The following is an 18816-nucleotide window of genomic DNA, read 5'->3' on the forward strand; positions in this document are numbered from 1 at the left end:
TGTGTAAACTTGATTCAACTCATTGTGAACAAGAACTAACTTGATGTGAAGCATGAATAATAACAAATTTTAAAAGGCTTTCTATCAAATGAGACCATGAAATTGGTCCTATCTGGCTTTTTCTTTTAAATATGCCCTTTTTTAAGTTTGTTAAGTTTTGTGTAAAACTTTTAAAAAATGCCTTCGGGATGTAATGGGTTAATTATCACAACACAGGTAACTAAATGCACAGTGCAATAAATAAACTTAAAGGGATAGTTCACTTTGAAATTAATTTTTGATATGTTTTAGCTTACCTCAAGGGCATCCAAGATCTAGGTGTCTTTGTTTCCGCAGTAGTTTCAATTTTGATATTTTTAGGTCAAACCGTTCTTGTCTGTCAGTCATAATGCAGGTCGATGGTCACGGTCTCAAAACACAAGCACAGAGTCCAAATAAAAACAATTCCCCATCGTCCAAATTAAACAATTCATAAGTACACATTGATGGCCTAAGACACGAAACGAGTGGTTTGTGTGAGAAAACGAACAGTATTTATATCGTTGTTATCTCTTGAAAACAGCACACGTCCAAATGATCTGACGGCGCGGGCGGGTATAGATGTATACACTAGATGTCGCCTTGGCTACTGCAGTTCATTGGAACGAAACCGTAGCCAAGCGACTTCTAGTGTATACATCTATACCCGCCCGCGCCGTCAGATCATTTGGACGTGTGCTGTTTTCAAGAGATAACAACGATATAAATACTGTTCGTTTTCTCACACAAACCGCTCGTTTCGTGTCTTAGGCCATCAATGTGTACTTATGATGGGGAATTGTTTCATTTGGACGATGGGGAATTGTTTTAATTTGGACTCTGTGCTTGTGTTTTGAGACCGTGACCATCGACCTGCATTATATGACTGACAGACAAGAACGATTTGACCTAAAAATATCAAAATTGAAACTACTGCGGAAACAAAGACACCTACATCTTGGTTGCCCTTGAGGTAAGCTAAAACATACCAAAAATTAATTTCAAAGTGAACTATCCCTTTAACCCTATACTTGGATAACATTTTATGGTGTTTTTTTTTCTTCTGGTTTGATATATTAGAAAACAGTGTGATTCCTGTGAATGAATATGTGACTGCTTTAAGAGCAGCTGACATGTTAGTTCATCATATGCAGAATGCATAGAGCAGACATTTGTTGTATGTTTAAAACTCAGGCTAAATGTTGTTATGCATTTTATTAAATGTCTTTGCAATTCCAACTTTATTATAATGTGTAGCCTATTTTCCAATAAACATGTTTATCTTGTTCTGTTTACTTGTATTCGGTCCCTACTAAAGCTAGCGTGCTCATAAATACATTCACATCAGAGTGTTTTTACTTTCTTCACATGTATCCATTTTGTCCTGTATAGGGGTACAGCTTAAGGGTTATGGGTTATGCGCTAAACAAAAAATATAGGATATCAAACTTCAATTAATTCACTCAGCTTTATTCAGAAATGACATCATCACACAATTGAATAAAACATGTAGAACTACATGTCTGTGATAACATGAGTACAGCTCACAGTCAGAGTTTTGCTCTGCAGGAAAGAGATTTCTAAAGATCAAGTGATTAACAATAAGGAAATCGTGGTGCTTTTTCATCTCTGATAAGTCAAATGTGGTTGAGGTTTTAAGATCCAAGCAACATTACTTTGCAAAATGATCAATCAACAACAATAACAACACCGACAACAGTAAATACAATTTAAATTGTCAATCACATCTAATTTATCTATTGCATTACATTGCATCATTACATACACCAATTCCCTTCATGGAGCTAGAGACACAAAAATTAAAACAACTTTTTTGATTTATTTTTTATAATCTGAGGATAATTTTTAACAGAATAAATCATTAAACATTGCCCACCGACTTTAACAGTCACATGTTTGCCTCTCCACTTTGATAGTGATCCATGTCTCTAAATAAAAAGCACATCAGTGTTACTTCACAACAAACATATTATATAATTTTTTTTCAGAAAAAATTAAAACTCCTCCTACAAAGCCATTTGTTTATATTTTTCCATTACATGTGTTTATCCAAACTTTCCAGAGCATCCTTTTTTGTGTATTTTTTCCATTCATCTGGAATCTGGCCATGTCCCTGGAATGTTTTATCGTAGTACTTTTCCAGATCTTCCTGGAATCTGCACACGAACCACTTCCAGTACGGCAGCTCAGAGTGATCTGGGGTGATGCTCCAGTTAGCATATTTAGAACCTCCTTTTCTGTATTCTTTCCAGGGGACTTTGTAATCAGAGGATTTTGGATAAAAAGATCGATCACTCACTACTGCTGTTGTACAAATATCAACAGCCAAGTTTGTTGTTCTTCTGTAAAACCACCCATTCAGTCCAATATTGCGGTGGAAAGGAACGCTGTGATCTCCAGGATGGCCTTCCATTGTGTGTGTGCAGATGGCTTTACAGAAAGGACACTGAACCCAACAGCACTGACAGAAGTGATCAATCAAAATCTCATCTGGACTTTTCCTGCACATTTTCATGTCATTAATGCTTGTAAAGCTGTTCTGTAGCTTTGTCGTCCCTTTCTTCAGACTGTCTCTTAAATCAGTCTCAAGAAAATCTAAGTCTTTAATCTCGCTGAGATCACCACATGAGTTCTCTGTGAGTTTCAGCTCATCTGTCAGGGTTCTGGTAAAGCATCTGAACCACATGTTGCCGTCTCCACTCCGACTCTTGACCTCCACTGTAGCTGCTTTAATTGCGTTACTTACAATCAGCTCTTTTTGTGTCAGATTTCCTTTGAAAAGTTTTAGAATCATTTTGTTTTGTTTGGTGAAGTATCTGTCCACTTCATTTTTTATGAATTGTTTGAAGTGTTTTCTGGGATTATGAATGTATTTTATGTACTGGTCAAAATCCTCCTTTTCTGCAAGGGATTTCAGAATGTGTTTCTCCAGATTTGGTCTGTTTTCACGTAATGCTGGTATGTCAGTCCTCATCTGTGCTGCCAAATCAATAGCAGTTGTGTTGTAAACCGCTTGTAGGATGGATGGCTCAAGTTTGCTGCAGATGAATTCACTCAGTATGGTTGTTGTTGTCGCTCCTCTGTAGTAGTTCTTGAAGATGTTCCAATATTGAGCTTTCTGCTTCTCAAGATAAACTTTTGGGTCATTTGCTTCTCTGAATTCTTTGTGAAGTTCAGTAAACATCCGTCTTGCAATGTCACAAACATGAAGACTGAGATCTATGCTAAACTCTTTTTTCAATGTGTATTTTTGGCTCATGGATTCATGTTGCTTTACTGACTTTTGAACACAGTCTGTAATTTCCTGAATGTAACTGTCACTGTAGCCTCGTGTTCCGACTGGTGACTTCTTCATTATCATCTCAGTGTCCTGAATAACTTTTTGAGTCAGACGCCTTATTGAGGAATGACATTCAGCATTTAGGTCCATGTTCTCCAGTGACTTTTGAGTCCCTGTAATATATTCTATACCTGACATGATTTTTTGACCAAACCGCTTCAGTAATCCACTCTTGCTTTTCTTAGAGCTCTTGTCAGCTTCCTCTGAAGATTCAGCTTCATCAGAATGCTCTAGATGCTTCTTCAGTCTCATGTAGACACAATAATCACTCTGGCAGTCGATCAGTTCATAGTCTTTCTGATTTAACCGCTCATTTACAAGAGTCAATTCCTGATTTTCAGATAAGATCCGAGTCACATCGACCCAGAAGTCCAGGTCTTTCAGTGGAGGAGTATCTTTAGTCATTTCAGTGACCCATTTGCTCCACATTGTGTCAAACTCCTTGTTCAGCATATTTTCATCTGTTCCTGTATTTCTCAGGTCTAAAGCTAATTCCTTACTCCGACTGAAAAGCTTGTTTTCATACTCTGTCCTTTTTTGATCCAGTTTCTCTCTGGCTTTTTTCTGTTCAATTGCTTCATCTAACTTTCTTTTTGTTCCCTTTACAAGGTCATCATGAAGATCTTTGATTCTGGTTTCAAATCTTCCTCGCCACTGACACAGAATTTCTTTGTCTTTGTCCTCCTCAAAGTAAGACATCACTGATTTTTCTACCTGCTCTTTTGTCTTTCTCATGTCAGCCAACAGGGCATTTTCCTGAACATTAATGTTCCCATTGGCAATTCTGTTGTAGAATTTGTCTTCAATGCTCAACATGGCGCTTCTGAGGTTCCATGTCCAGTCGCTGTACTTAGTTTCTAGTTTTCTGTATACCGCAATCTCAAGTGTGTTTTTGAAGCTGAACACAAAGCTTTCATTTAGCAGTGCATTCCACAGATCACTAATACGCATTTTGAACTGAGACAGTGTAATGCCGCTAGATGCAGAAGCTTTTGAGAGAATGGTTTTCTTCAACTCCTGAATATTTCTGCTGTAGTCTGGATTTGGTGGTGCCATTGGTGGACTGCCTTCCCACAGCTGAGCAAAATATTTTACATCGTTCTGTACGTCAAATGTTATGACATCACTGAAAAACTCTGTATCACAGTCTTCTTCTTTAGCAGCGAGTTTCGTCATCTCATCCAGTTTCTCCTGCAGTCGTCTCCTTCCCTCCATGTTTTTCTCTCCGGCTGTGACATCTGAAACATTCTGATGTACAAACATGCAGCTTGGATTCAGTCTGATCTTCTTCATCCTCATGAAGGCCTGAACAACAATCTGAAGAATGTCTTGCATCTCAGCTGTGTTTTCTCCAAAGATGTTGATCAGTGTCATATTTCCAAGACCAACAACAAATGTGGCCATTTCATTGTCATGATTTCTTGTTGACCTTCCAGCCAGTTCTAGGGCACGAAGTCCCTCAGTATCAACAACCAGAATATAGTCAAACTTCAGCTGTGCTTTCATCTCCTCTGATACTCTGACCAACTGCATGAAAGCTCCTCTGGTGCACCTGCCAGCACTGACGGCAAACTGCAGTCCAAACATGGCGTTCAGCATGGTGGATTTCCCAGAGCTCTGAATCCCTAAAACTGACAACACATAGACTCTCTGGTCTCCCAGTTTCTGGATGAGTGCATCAAGAACAGCGGTAACCCAGATCAGAGGAACATGGGCAGCATCGCCATCCATCAGCTCCAGTGGAAATCCAGACATCATCATCTCTGCTGCGAGACTCGGGAGTGAAGAGAAGTCAAACATCAGGTCTTTCTTCTTCCTCTTCACAGAGAAACATGATTCATATATCTGACCGATCTCTCTGAGTATGTGCTCCAAGCCAAAGGTTGCAGCTTGTAATTTCTCAGAAACTTTCTCAAGCTCTACTTGTGCAGCTGCCAGTTGCTGTGATTTATCATGTTTCTTTTTAAGATTTAGGACTGTTGACCATTTTTCATCATACTGATGAAGAAGGGTTGAAAGGCTTTCAGCAGTGTAGTCATCCAGCAGGATTCCCAGCCATTTCAGAAAATATGACACCTCATTTTCTACTGATAAATTCAGATTTTGGATAAAGTTTTGGATAAACTGACTTAAGACAGATGTTTGTTGCTGTTCACGAATTTTCAGCATTTCTGATTGCTTAGAACTTTTGTTTTTTTCAATGTTGCTCCCCTTATGTAATTCTCCTAATGTAGGTCGATGAAGTTCTTTATTCTTCTCACACCATTGATGCCACAGTTTTCCCTGCAATGGCAAAAATGACTCTTTGATTTCAGTCAGGTCTTTATCCTGCAGTAAACTCATCATCTGCTGTGCTGCCTCTTTTCCTCTCCTGAGATCTTCATCATTGTCTTCATCTACTCTGATACCGGAGTACTTGGCCACGTCTTCAAGCTTGAAAATGGGAGATGATTCAAAAGACAAGAGCCCATTATTTATAGCTCTTCTGATTTCTTCAAACACAACTGACTGATTTCTGTCTTTCAAACCAATTTTGTATTTTCCTTCTCTCATTTCTGTGAGAACTGAATCATTATCAGTAAGAAGGCAGACGAGTGGCTTCGAGTCCTTGTAGAAGTTTTGGATCTTGGTCATGCTTTTGTCATTCTTGCCAAGTTGTGGTAAAATAGCAACATTTACAGAGGCCATTTCAGTCAGGATATCCAGCTGCTTCTCATTGGCTCCTGCATCACCATGGAGGTTACAGAATGCAACACAATGAGTAAATCTATCAGTTTTCTCTCCAGAGGGGCAGTACCAGGCGATCTCCACCAGTCCGTCCATCAGCACTCTGCTTCTGCTGCTGCCTGGGCAGTTTCTGTGGAAGAACGTGTTGTGTTTTTCATTGATCAGGCTGTTCATCAGTTGAGATTTGGATGAGGACACAGGGCCAAACCTGAAGAAAGCCACCATTGGAGTTTCAGCCTTGTAGACTGGCTGGAATTTGCTAGAGATTTTACCTTTATCATCAGTTGTCTTCCAGCTCTTGTTGATTTGTCGAAATGTCCAGAGTGGGAACTCAATCTGTTGTGTGAATGGATTTGATACAAGCAGAGGCAAAGCATACTGACACTGTGAAAGTTTAGTCACCATGAGCTGCTTTAGGAAACTATCAGCACAATGAAGCAAAGCCATCTGAACATCCATTAAGTGAACAGCATCTAATTGGTTTGTTTCATCAGAGGGTTTAACAGTTACTCCAAAAATATTATCAAAGGCATCACCAACATCTTCAGAGGAGTCATTGTTCCTTTGTTGTGTGCTATGTCGTTCATTATTCTCTTTACTCTGGATGCATCTTGCTCTGTAGTCAAGCATCATTAATTTTTGTAGAAAAACTGAAGCCAGCTCCTCCTCTGCACAAGACTCTTGGGACTGTGATTGTACAATCGGCTTAAGGAAATCTACAGTTCTTAGTTTTTGGTGTTTGCCTTTAAGATGAATCCTGTCAATGAGTTGCACAGCACCTAGCTGAAAAATTACAATAATACATAGTTCAATGGTATGACTAGTAGAAAAGCCATGGAAAAGAATGTTAATTAGTACACTTTTTGGTAATTAATACATCTAGAATTAGAACATAGGCCAAGTATGAATATGCAATCTGATCCCATTTTCAGGCACAAAAATGCACATATTTGTACATTTGAATAGATGCTGAAAAATACAATATATTGAGTTGACAGCATCTAAAGGTAAACATTATGTATTTACAGCTGTAGAAACATAAAATGTATTATATCACTTGGTATCTCACTATGGGAAACGCCTTGATCGTGACCGATCCTGGAAGCACCAATTACACCACATCTGTCAGTTGACATAACAATCATGACAGTGATATGGGAGTCCCACCTCCCTCATATATATCGCTGCTAGCGTTCACCACTTCATTCTTGTTCTCTTCCCCAATAAGATCCTTATAGGGAAGCTATCCTCAGCAGATCCACGCAGAGTGGCCGCTAAACAGTTCACTTGATGAGCCAGTGTTTTTAAGTATGTGTCCGAACTATTTTTCCTTATTACTGTCAAAGTGAATATTTTACTTTTGCTGTCTTTTTCTGGTGGGAACTAGCGCGTCAAGGCCGGTATTCATTTTTCATATCTCAAGCTGTTACAGCAATTTTTTTCTTTCCTCCCGGTTTGAGTGGTGTGACAGAGTTAACATCTGGGTGATCACATCTCTGTTATGGCAACTGCAAACCCAGCAGCGCAGCAAAGGGTCAAGATCCCTCTCACCCATGTTTATGATTTTGTACAAAGACTCTCATCCTCTATGCATTGCATGTCAGGGAGTTAGACATGCACAGGCCGTGCTCGCTAATCCCAAGTGTTGCCCGCACTGCTCTCTTTTCTTGTTAAGAGTATTAGAGCGCAGAATGTGAGTAGCGGCCGCGAATAAGGAGAATCCAATTTTTTTCTGTGCCTCCCACGAAGAAATACGGGGCTGCCTGCTCAGCAAATAGAGTTAATGGACCCCCCCTCTCTTTGAATCAGACTCCTTGGCAGCGGATAAAGAGGAGGAGGAAGATGATGAGACGATTGCTTGTCTCTTGGAAGAGGATTTGGAGGAAGATGAAGAGACGATTGCTTGTCTCTTGGAAGAGGATTTGGAGAAAGATGAAGAGACTGCAATTCTCCCTCCTAATCCCTCTTCCAGAGCTGGTGAGTCTCACTTCCCCATACAGGGAGACTTGGACCTTATTGAAATGTGTAGGAGGGCGGCTGCTAAACTCTCTATGGACTGGCCATCACAACAGGAAGGCCAGGGCAAGGAGAGGGATTTATACGATGGGAAGAGGCTGCTGTCATGCACTTTACCAGCCAAAGAGCTGATTTCAGCCATCCCAGCATGCGTCACAGAGATGCGCTGGTTTTGGGACAAGCCTTTTTCATAGAGTGACGGTTGAAGGTTTCTCTGTTGAAGGCTGGATGTACTTAATATGGAGGAACTAGGGATGTCCAACATCCTCCCTCCCCCAACACCCCTGTGGATTTATCGGTGGCAAGTCCCCTACACCTACATCGCTGGGCAGTCCTATCCTCCGCATCTCCTCCATCAGTCAGGGTACCGAAACCCTTTGCTGTAAAACCACAGCTTTTCAGTGTGTTAATGTCAGCAGCAGGAGGGGAGTCAGCTCAGATTTTAGAGAAAGAAATACTCCCTGTACTTTGTCAAAATGTTCAAAATGTTGATGTTAAGGATATCACATTTTATTCTTCCCAAAGTCTGGCTTATGTCAGTCGATCTGAAGGATGCATATTTTTACACAAGCATCTACCCCGCACACAGAAAATTCCGCAGGTTTGCCTATTGGGGCACAGCCTACGAATTTTTGACAGTTCCTTTTCAGGCTCTCATTAGCACAGAGATTGTTCAGCAAATGTGTAGAAGCAGCTCTGACTCCGCTGAGAATAGCAGGTCTCAGAGTGTCAGCATATTTGGATGATCTGCTCATCTGTGCTCCATCACGGCAGCAGACGGAGACAGACATAAAAACACTTGTGTCTCATTTAGAGAACTTAGGGTTCAAAATAAATGAGACGAAAAGCTGCTTGGTGCCCACACAAGAGATAATCTACCTGGGTCTGACTGAACTCAGACCTGTATCCAGTGTTTCTGTCATAGGAGCGCATCAGGTCAGTTCACAGCTGTTTATCCCTTTTTTTAAAAGGGAAGAAGGTCCAATTCAGACTGTTGATGTCTGCTAGGACTGATGGTTCCAACTGTCTTGGTTATTCCACTGGGACTGTTGCGAATGAGCGAGTGTCAGCACTGGATGGCGATGCAGCGTTTATGTCCAAAATGCCACCCCAAACTCAAAGTTATAGTATCATTACTCTGCATGTGCGCTCTCTGTCACTGGAGGGATCACGCGTTTCTCGACTCAGGGACTCTGCTGAAGGCAGTTTCTCTGAGAAAGGTGCATGGTTACAACGGATGCGTCGCTCACAGGCTGGGGTGCAGTGTGAGAGGGCAGGGTCTCGCTACAGAATGAACACATAAACTTCCTAGAATTGTTAACTGTGTTTCTGGCATTGAAACATTTTGTGTAGTTCCTAAGGAACCAACACATTTCCATCAGATCAGACAACACAATGTTGGTGGCAAACATAAATCACCAGGGAGGCACACATTCTCCTCAGCTTCACAGTTTGTGTACAAAAGGCCAAGCTTTAATGGCACCCTCCGCTGGACATTTAATTTGTTGCACTTTGGGATATACATATTATTTCTGAATCACCTGACTATCATTTCTGCAATTTCATTGGTTTAAATCAGGAGAACTGAATGTCAATCAAAGAGTGTTCATTGCCTACTTATACTATACGCTCTAAAAGTATGTACTCTTTTTGTGAAGAAAAAGTATATACTTTTGAGTGTGTAGCAAAAAGTAGACAACCCATACACAAAAGAATTGTATTTGAAATATATTTTCTGGATATGTTTTGGAATATATGCAAATATTTGAAATTGGCCCAATAAATATATTTCATACTTATATTTCATATATTTGTTTTATATTTCAGAATATATTTCAATGTATTTGGAATATATGCCACATATATTTTTGACACTTTTGGGGACCCGTACAGAAAAAAATACATTGAAATATATTCTGAAATATAACAAAAATATATGAAATATAAGTATGAAATATATTTATTGGGCCAATTTCAAATATGTGCATATATCCAGAAAATATATTTCTTTTGTGTATGGGAAGCTTTGGGACATACTATTATGTCATACAATTGTGTCTTTGACGGTTGCTCTCTGTCGTATCCTGTCACCGTAAACTGGCCTGTCAATCATCTTGTTTTTTCATATGATGCATTTAAAAGTTAATGGCCAAACGGATCTTTATAAAAGTCCACATTGTTATTACAGATGGAATATAACACGGATAACATTAAATAAATATTTTTTTATCCGGTTAAGTCATTAAGTTATTTTTTTTTTACACTTTTCGGGAAATATTAGCCTATCGGGTGAGCACGGCTCCAATAGTGGACCATCCGGGGACTTCTGGCATACTCTTTTCAACATACTATGCTTTGGGACACACTTATTCTAATCTCAATTCTGCGGCAGTTTTGTAGTGATCTCCGTGCTGATCTGGTCCAATTTCTCTGTTCTGTTGTGGGTGTGTTATGTTTTCTGCAGGAATTTTTGGATAAGGGCAGAGCCTTTTCAACTGTTAAGGTTTATCTTGCCGTAATTTCTGCGTGCCATGTGGGGATTGACAGGAATACCTTAGGTCAACACCCACTTGTCAACACCCACTTTACAGGGTTTCAAAACCACTGAATTCTGCCATGGGATCTGTCTATGGTCCTTAATGCACTATCTCAGCCCCCTTTTGAACCTATAGCTCATTCCACCAGTGTTATGGCTACATCATGGGCAGATTGGGCACATAATGGCATGTCAGTTCAGGACATATGTACGGCAACAAGCTGGGCATTGCCTCACACATTTGTCTGATTTAATAGACTGGATGCCATAGAGGCATAACTGGCTCACACTAAGTGTGTAAAAGTGCTTTTTGTTCACATATATTCCGTTCTATTCTAAGAATAGTTACAGGGTTTTTGTTTATGTTACATACATCACTTGAGTTGGTTGGCATGCCTGCTTCAGACAGCATATCTGCAATGCGAGAGTTGTCTATAGTGAGTTCCCGAGCGAATGTTTGAAAGACAAGTCAGCTGCCTAAGCTTTTGGACGCAGCCATGCACATTGACTTAAATTTGGGCATTTTCCTTGCAAAAATGAATATGACTTTTCTGGATTTGGATTGCATTACACAATTAAATATGATTACATTCATGACCATGGTATGTTATTGTTGTGATGTGTTTTATAGTTATTTTTTATTTCCCACAGTATATTCAGAAAATGTTAAAATTTCACATTATGCAAATGCATCAAATAAATCTGATGATGGCATTGGAAACAAATAATCAAAATGATTTTAAATAAAGTAATAGAATCAGTAATATAAGCTATATATTTTAGAATGCTATGCATATTTTAGATGTTTGTATGCAAACGTAAATGTAGATTATGTGTGGTAGAACAACATACAGAAATAAAATACATATCCTATGTAAAAAATATTAATAACTTTCTAAAAAAAAAAAAGCTTTTTACCTTTCGTTTGTCACCTATGTCAGTTTGTAGTTGTGCCAAGCTCTCCAAAGGCTGTACTTTAGCCTCACCAATGCTTGCTTCTGTTTCAGAACCTTGATTTTATAAAAACAGAGAGGGGAAATCACTGGTAGCTCTTTTATTAGACTTCCCTATAGTGAAAAAATATACTAAAATGTATTTGAAATACATTTATTTTGTGCTATGTATAGTACAAATACATTTACATATTTATGTGCTTAATAAAAATACCCCGCAATTGTACTTTTGGTACAGTAAACTATACTTAAAGTCTGCTAAATTAATTTAAAACTAACTAAAAAATTAAAACTAATTTTTTTCTTAATGCACTTAAATTGTGCGGAAATAGTGCTGAGGTACATAAATTTATTTGAAATGCATTTATTTTGTGCTAAGTAAACTACAAATACATTTACATATTTATGTGCTTAATAAAAATAGCCCACAATTGTCAGTCACCAGCTGGCGTGCCCAGGTTGACCACTAGAGGGCACTCCTTCTCTGACCTTTGCCACTCATCCATGAACTACAGTCCCCATAATCCTTTGAACGGACTCATCATGAATTATTGCATTCACCTGTTTGTCATTACATTGTTTGTCTCACCCTATACCATGTTCTCTCTGTCATTTCTCATCAAGGTTTTGTAATTGTCACGCCCGTTTCACACATACTCCGTTTGCAGTGCGTATTTTTTCCCACACCCATGTTAACAGGTTAGAGCTTTCACACTGCACGCGGATGCGGTCCGGCAATGCGTTCCTGGAGTGGTGCGTATACACTTTGAACTTCGAACTTTGAAAACACACTGTGAATGGTAACCAGCTATATAAATGTTGAGCTTCAAGCTCATTGGCTGCAGATGAGACATGAACTGATCAGCTTGTGCCAAATAGGTAACACTGTAAATATCATCAACTCGTGTTAAAGACCCATTAGCCTCCACCATCTAGAGTTTCATGACAGAACTATGCATTTTATAAAGTTATAAATATGGATATTTTTCTCACAAAAACGCATTGCATCACTTTGCTTCAAAAGGCCTTTATTAACCCCATGAAGACGTATGGATTACTTTATGATGGATGGATGCACTTTTTTGGGCTTTAAAATCTCAGGCTCCATTAACTCCCATTATAAAGCTTGGAAGAGCCAGGATATTTTGTAATATATCTCCGATTGTTTTTGGCTGAAAGAAGAAAGTCATATACATCTAGGGTGGTTTGAGAGTGATTAAATCATGGGATAATTTTCATTTTTGGGTGAACTAACCTTTTAAGAGCGGATTCTTTCTAGTAGGCTAATTCGATTCATTAACAAATGTGGACAGCAATACATCCAGTCATGTCTAGCAATTTGACAAATATATTTTCAATATCTTCAATATACACCCTGATGAAGGCTCATCAGCCGCAAGGTGTCGGTGTGTGGTTATTTGAAAACTGTTTTTAATTGCCTAAGCCATAATTAAATAAAGGCTTTTTATATACATTTATTTTTATATTTTCAATATCATTAGGATACATTAAAATTAAGGTATTATTTAATAACAAGTATTTTGGAGATCACTGATCCATACGATTTTATTACTACTACAAGTCAATCTTTTGAACCAGTTACATAGATTTTAATCTAGATTTTAATCTACACTTCCTCTGATGGACAACATTAGTATTACACCCTTTATTAGAGAAATAATTCTACTAACAACTTCCACATGAATTAAATATATTGCAGTATCAATATGGAATCTTGAATGAAAATGTTAAAATGGAGTTGTGGCAAATGTAAGACAAAAATCTAGGATCTATGTTACCACTTTGACATTCACTGTTTTGCAGGTCTCCTGAAGGTCTGTACATCTCTGTGGTGTAGAACTGCTCATTATTGTCAGTGCACAGCTGTTTAATCCTGTCAATCAATTCTCTGATCTCTGATTGGTTGTTCATGTTCTTGCTGCAGCTGTGATATCTTCCTCCACATTTCTCCAGCAGCTGCTCCAGAACAGAGTTGTTCTTCAAGTCATCTATAATAGTGTCACACTCTTCCTCTTCCTCTCGCTCATAGGTGAAGAGAATTATCACAGATGAAAGAACTCTGTCACCAAATCTTCTCTGTAGCCATTCAATGCCCATCTTATCCTCATCTGTCAACTGTCCAAGTCGCACAACAAAGATGAAGGCATGGATTTCGTTCAGTAGATGACCAATACCATGATTGAGAGGTTCAAGATCAGTCTCATGTGAGCCAATCATGTTGATCACAGAGACATGATGTTCTGATATCTTCCTCTGTATAGGAATGATCACAGGGAATTCTGTGTTTTTAAGGCAGGGTTGTTTCTCTCCAAGTAGAATGTTGTCACATCCGAACTGGACGGCCTCAGAGCTTCCAAATAATGCAAAAGTCAAATCGGGATCACCGTGATCTAAAGCAAACAACACAGAACTGTTCTCAGATTCAGATATTATAAGAATAACACCATACTATAAGATAATGTAATGGTGCTTTTTGCTAATAGGCATATTTCTTACACATATTGCTGTGAGATGAATCATTAAAGCTTGAGCACACATGTACTATACTTGTGTTTGTATTACCATCAGGTTCCAGGTTACTCCCTTCTTCTACTGGCTTCACGTTATCCTGGAGAGAGAACAACAAATGATCTGTTTCTTATAACCAGAACTTTTAAAGGTCAATGCATGGTCAAATGAGTAAACATTTGTATACATAATGCCATGTGGCCAAATGTATGAGGACATCTGAACGTCACACTTGCATGTTTATTCTTCTTCTGTAGAGGTGAAGTAGCCAAACTTGTGAATTAGAAGGAAAATCAATAGAAAATATATTGGGACTTAGGCTATATGTAAAGTGCAGCAAGAACATTGAGAATAAAGACATTTCAAATTACACTCTTCATTCTTAAAAATAAAGTGCCTTTATTGGCATCTGTTTCCATGTAGAACCTTTAACATCCATGAAATCTTTCCATTGCACAAAATTCATTCATTGCGAAAAATGTTTTATTATTAAAATCGCACTAAGAAAAAAAAAAGAGATTGTTTTAAGAACTGTTCACTGAGAGTTTTTTGGAGGGGGGAGCCAAAATGGTTCTTCTATGGCATTACTGAGAAAACCCCCTTTGGAACATATTTTAAGAGTGTATCACTTTTACCTTGTATTCTTCATGTGCTTTGTTTGAGGTCTTTACTCCAGGATCTTGATCAAGTGATGTGAAAGAAACTGAAGTCGGTTGCATATTAAATTCTACTTTAGTGGTTGGGTCTGTCACAACTGGGTCATAATTGTCTTCGTTTAGAGTTTCGGTGTATTTTTCATCATGTTTAATTGGAGGATTCCCAGAGACATCATCTGGTTCTTGATCTGTTACCAGAGGATTGTCCATGATGTCATCTGTATATTGATGTGTGACTGAAGGATTGACACAATCAGAATCTCTAGATGAATCTGGAGAGGTGTCCATGGCATCATCATCTGTTTCTTGATCCATAATTATATGACTGTAAAACAAAATAAACATTAACCAGGTGTGGTGGATCATATAAACCCCAGACAAGTTATAGTGGCCCCAAACAGTATTTGAACATTTTGACTTTCATGGTATTAGATACAAAATATATAAACATATCCACAAACAAATTATGCTTCCCTGGTTTAAAATAAAAAATATAAGTTTTAAATGCTGTTCGTGTAAGTACATGGCAGTACAAGGGTCGAAGTTGAAAAGGGGTTTTCAAGCATCAAAAAGTATAATACAGCTTTAAATTTTATTAAATTTTATTTTAAATTTAAAGTTTATATAACATATAATCTTTTCTATTTAAATCAAGACTGCAAATTAAAAGACTCATTTTAAGGATCACAGTGCAGCCCCCAAATACTAATTCATTGTAATTTTAAAAAAATCTTTATACTTTGCCACTATCCTTTACAACAATAGATTTTTTTACATCAAGATTTTACGCATTTGTCAGCAAGAAGATTTAGTTAGGAAGTGAAAATCATTTAAAATGAAATCAAATTTAGTATGATCACTTATTTTTTTATATATTTTAATATCAATATTTAATAATGTCAGAATAAGAATATTAAACACTTTTTACATAAATATATCTGCTACGCTGAATGACCATGGTTTCTTACTCTGAATGAGGTTTTGCCAAAAAGGGAGAGAATGTTCAGATTATTGCAACGTTTTTAGTATTAGTCTGTATCATTAAATGAATGAAGGCAGCAGATGTTGAAATATAATAAGCATTTTATTCTTCAGTTCTGATGCTGTCTGCCATGCTTGCACAGCTTGTCACTTGTTTCCGACTTGCTCGGCCACAAAAATTACTGCTTGCAGCTTTATTTATGAATAATGTGTTTGACAACATAAATTTTTTTGGGTATTTTGGGTGAAGAGTCCCCTCAATTGCCTCTCTTGCACTTGTGACATAATGAGGGGGACTCTCTGTTAATAAATTGTGGTACGTTATTATTTCTGACAATTGCAATCCTCAATACCTTTTCATTTCCTTGTTAAGAGTGCTGCCCAAGCGTCTGCATTTACTTTTTTTCCACTTTTTGGCTTTTTACAGTGCATAGTGTAACAGGTATAGAAATTACACGGTTAAATATACAGTATGCATCAAGTATAATTCACAAACAATTGGTAATTTACATATACCCGATGTAGCTGCCTGATCAAAATCAGTGCTTTCCCTTTAAATGTTGTGATGTCACAAATCAACATAACTTCCTGTTATGTCTCTTCCTCTTCCCTTTTGTATTGTAACTGCATGGGAGATAGGTTTCTTTTGACTTTCTAGTAATATTATTTAATCTTTTTTGTAATTATTGCTTCTATATCTATTTTCACTCCAGGTCATTATTTTACTGAACTGTGTATATATTTTGAAATTTTACCTTTTTCAGAGTTATATTTTTGTCTTCTGCTGAATATGTGGAAATGAGAGCACATGGTGACAGGAGTACATCATATTTATTTTACAGAGAGAACAAGGGCAATTCCACTAAGAGGCTGCTTATTTGTGTTTTATATCAGGTATGTTTTCTCTGTTTTATTATTTTCCTGTTTAATGTGATTTGTCTTTGCCAGTTTGTTTTGTGCTCCTCTTTTTCTGCCTTTTGCATTGTTATCTCATGGGAGAGGAAATTCCACTCTAAAAAGCTACTTATTTGTGTTTTATTCAGGATTAAAAGACCCAGTGAAACTGCTGCCAGCTGCCCTGAGTCTGATTGTCCAAAAACTCCACACAGTTACACAACGTTGAATCAAGTGTTTATAACTGGTGTCGCTATAGCTAGTAGCTGCACATCACTCTTGGCGTCGCGAACCACCCGTGTTACCGTGACCTGGATGGGAGTGATGTTTAGGGGGGTGAGTGTAAAGGGACGTAGGCCAGTTAAAGCTGTGCGTGTAAACCTCACTCCCAGTATGATGAAACACTCTTCAGTATAATGGATGACACTGGTGTAACAGTGAATTTGCATTACACTGAATAACAAAAACATTACTCTGAATGACGAAACCTCTACTTCATCTTATATTGCAGGCTATCAACTGGCTATGTTTTTTGGCATTTCACTAAATGACGTGTTTTTGTAACTTAGGTTATCACATACCACGAAAAGGTGAAATTGTCAAATATTTAAGAGCAATAAACTCACTTTGCTGCAGCATCACACAGTCTTCAAGGCGCCTTTTGACGATGTCACAGACTGTCAAATGACCATCAGTTTGGAATATGATTTCAGAATAGCTTCTTGTTGCACCAGTGTAAATTGCATATTCAGGACAAAATTCCCTTGGTTATTTCATAACTTTAAAAAAAAAACAATAAGACATAGTCAGTTTGTTATATCACAGCCAACCTTTATTTGAAAATGCCAAGAAATTATTTTATTTTTTTAATTTGATATTTTATGTTTATTTAATGGTAAAATTTCAGACCATTACGCTGAATGACAATTTTACACTTTGGAACATTATTTCACCCATATTTTGACATTTTATTTTCACAAACGTTATTTAAAACATTAAAGTATAGACACTTTATTTGCATTTAATGTTTTTTTATGTATATAAAATCACATTTGTAAAAATTAATTTTAATTTGATGCGGACACCAAAATGGTGACGTCTCGTCTTTGACCCTCATGCCAAATACACCAGCAATTGAATGGCTCCTACTCCACTGACTAATATGAAACCCTAATATATATATTTCATAGCTCTATTCCCCATGGAATAGACCATTAAAGACAAACTTTGCATAATTCATTTTGTTGATTAGTTTTGTGGTGAAGTAAATATATAACGTTACAAAGATGAAATCATATGAATGTGTCTTTACCAAGCAAGGTTATATCGTGGATAAACATGATGTAAATCTATAAAAATAAAAATAAAATAAAAAGGACATTATGAAAAATCGGTTAAACGAAATAAAGGTTTATCAGAACACCAAAAGTCAAATATAGGTGTAGCACACAAAATCAACTTGTGGGCTTTCAACAAACAGCATGAAGACAATAACAAGAACAAGAATAAATATAGTTGCAAGTAGTAAATAAGAATAATCAATTATTGTAATTGATTTTAAAATATATTTTTTTATGTGTCTGCATGTGAACATCCAGGAGAAACACAGAAAAACTTCTCCTTAATAATACAACTATTAATTAAAAAAATGAATAATAATAATAATAACAATAAATGAAAATCACCTGTTGATCAGCGACTGTAATCCATCCAAACTTGAAAGTCAATAGGATTAAAAAAACAACAACACTGAAACAGTTCAAAAATTACACACTGATCAAATCCTTACTAAGAGAATCTCAGACAGCCTTATTTAATTATAAAGCTCCAACCTCTCAACTACAAAGTTCATACTGATTATCTTGATCTCTCTAAATAGAACATATCAGGTTAATACCTAACTTTATAGACTGATGGTCATTGAGCCGGTCCAGAGCTACAGAGGAAATAAGTTTCGTGTTTCAAAAAATCACGTGATTTCTGGGAAACGTCTCCGGTTACATAATGTAACATAAAGTTCCCTGAGAGGAGGGAACAAGACACTTCTTGTTGGGGTTATCCCCTGCTTCCTTGAATCTACTGGAGCCTTATGAATTCTCACAGGCGGGAATTCGCACGGCAATGGCTCAAGCACTCGAAATAGAG

The 18816-nt window shown here is 37.5% G+C and overlaps 1 protein-coding gene across 2 annotated transcripts; it reads right to left on the reverse strand.

Moving 5' to 3' along the window:
• Positions 1–1469: 1469 nt before the first annotated feature.
• LOC308696273 (upregulator of cell proliferation) lies at positions 1470–18583 on the reverse strand. Of its 2 annotated transcripts, XM_081374804.1 has the most exons (7): positions 18357–18492; positions 17298–17450; positions 14776–15121; positions 14195–14240; positions 13411–14022; positions 11577–11668; positions 1470–6889 (listed from the first exon to the last, which is right to left on the reverse strand). In XM_081374804.1, the coding sequence occupies exons 3-7, from the start codon at positions 15109–15111 to the stop codon at positions 2075–2077; spliced, it is 5901 nt and encodes a 1966-aa protein (XP_081230930.1). In that variant the 5' UTR covers positions 15112–15121; positions 17298–17450; positions 18357–18492; the 3' UTR covers positions 1470–2074. The 2 variants fall into 2 exon arrangements, with proteins under 2 accessions (XP_081230930.1, XP_081230931.1); XM_081374805.1 differs by lacking the exon at positions 17298–17450 and having other exon boundaries at positions 1476–6889; positions 18357–18583.
• Positions 18584–18816: the final 233 nt, after the last annotated feature.

Source organism: Scardinius erythrophthalmus (assembly GCF_964197995.2).
Source record: "Scardinius erythrophthalmus genome assembly, chromosome: 9".
Taxonomy (NCBI): domain Eukaryota; kingdom Metazoa; phylum Chordata; class Actinopteri; order Cypriniformes; family Leuciscidae; genus Scardinius; species Scardinius erythrophthalmus.

What these genes read in the sequence shown, in the direction of transcription:
- LOC308696273 (XM_081374804.1), bottom strand. Translation starts at nt 15,111, where the DNA reads ATGGATCAAGAAACAGATGATGATGCCATGGACACCTCTCCAGATTCA. An exon ending in AAGCACATGAAGAATACAAG is followed by an intron (nt 14,241 to 14,775) that starts GTAAAAGTGATA and finishes TTCTCTCTCCAG; the next exon opens with GATAACGTGAAGCCAGTAGA. An exon ending in AAACAGTGAATGTCAAAGTG is followed by an intron (nt 11,669 to 13,410) that starts GTAACATAGATC and finishes TATAAAATCAAG; the next exon opens with GTTCTGAAACAGAAGCAAGC.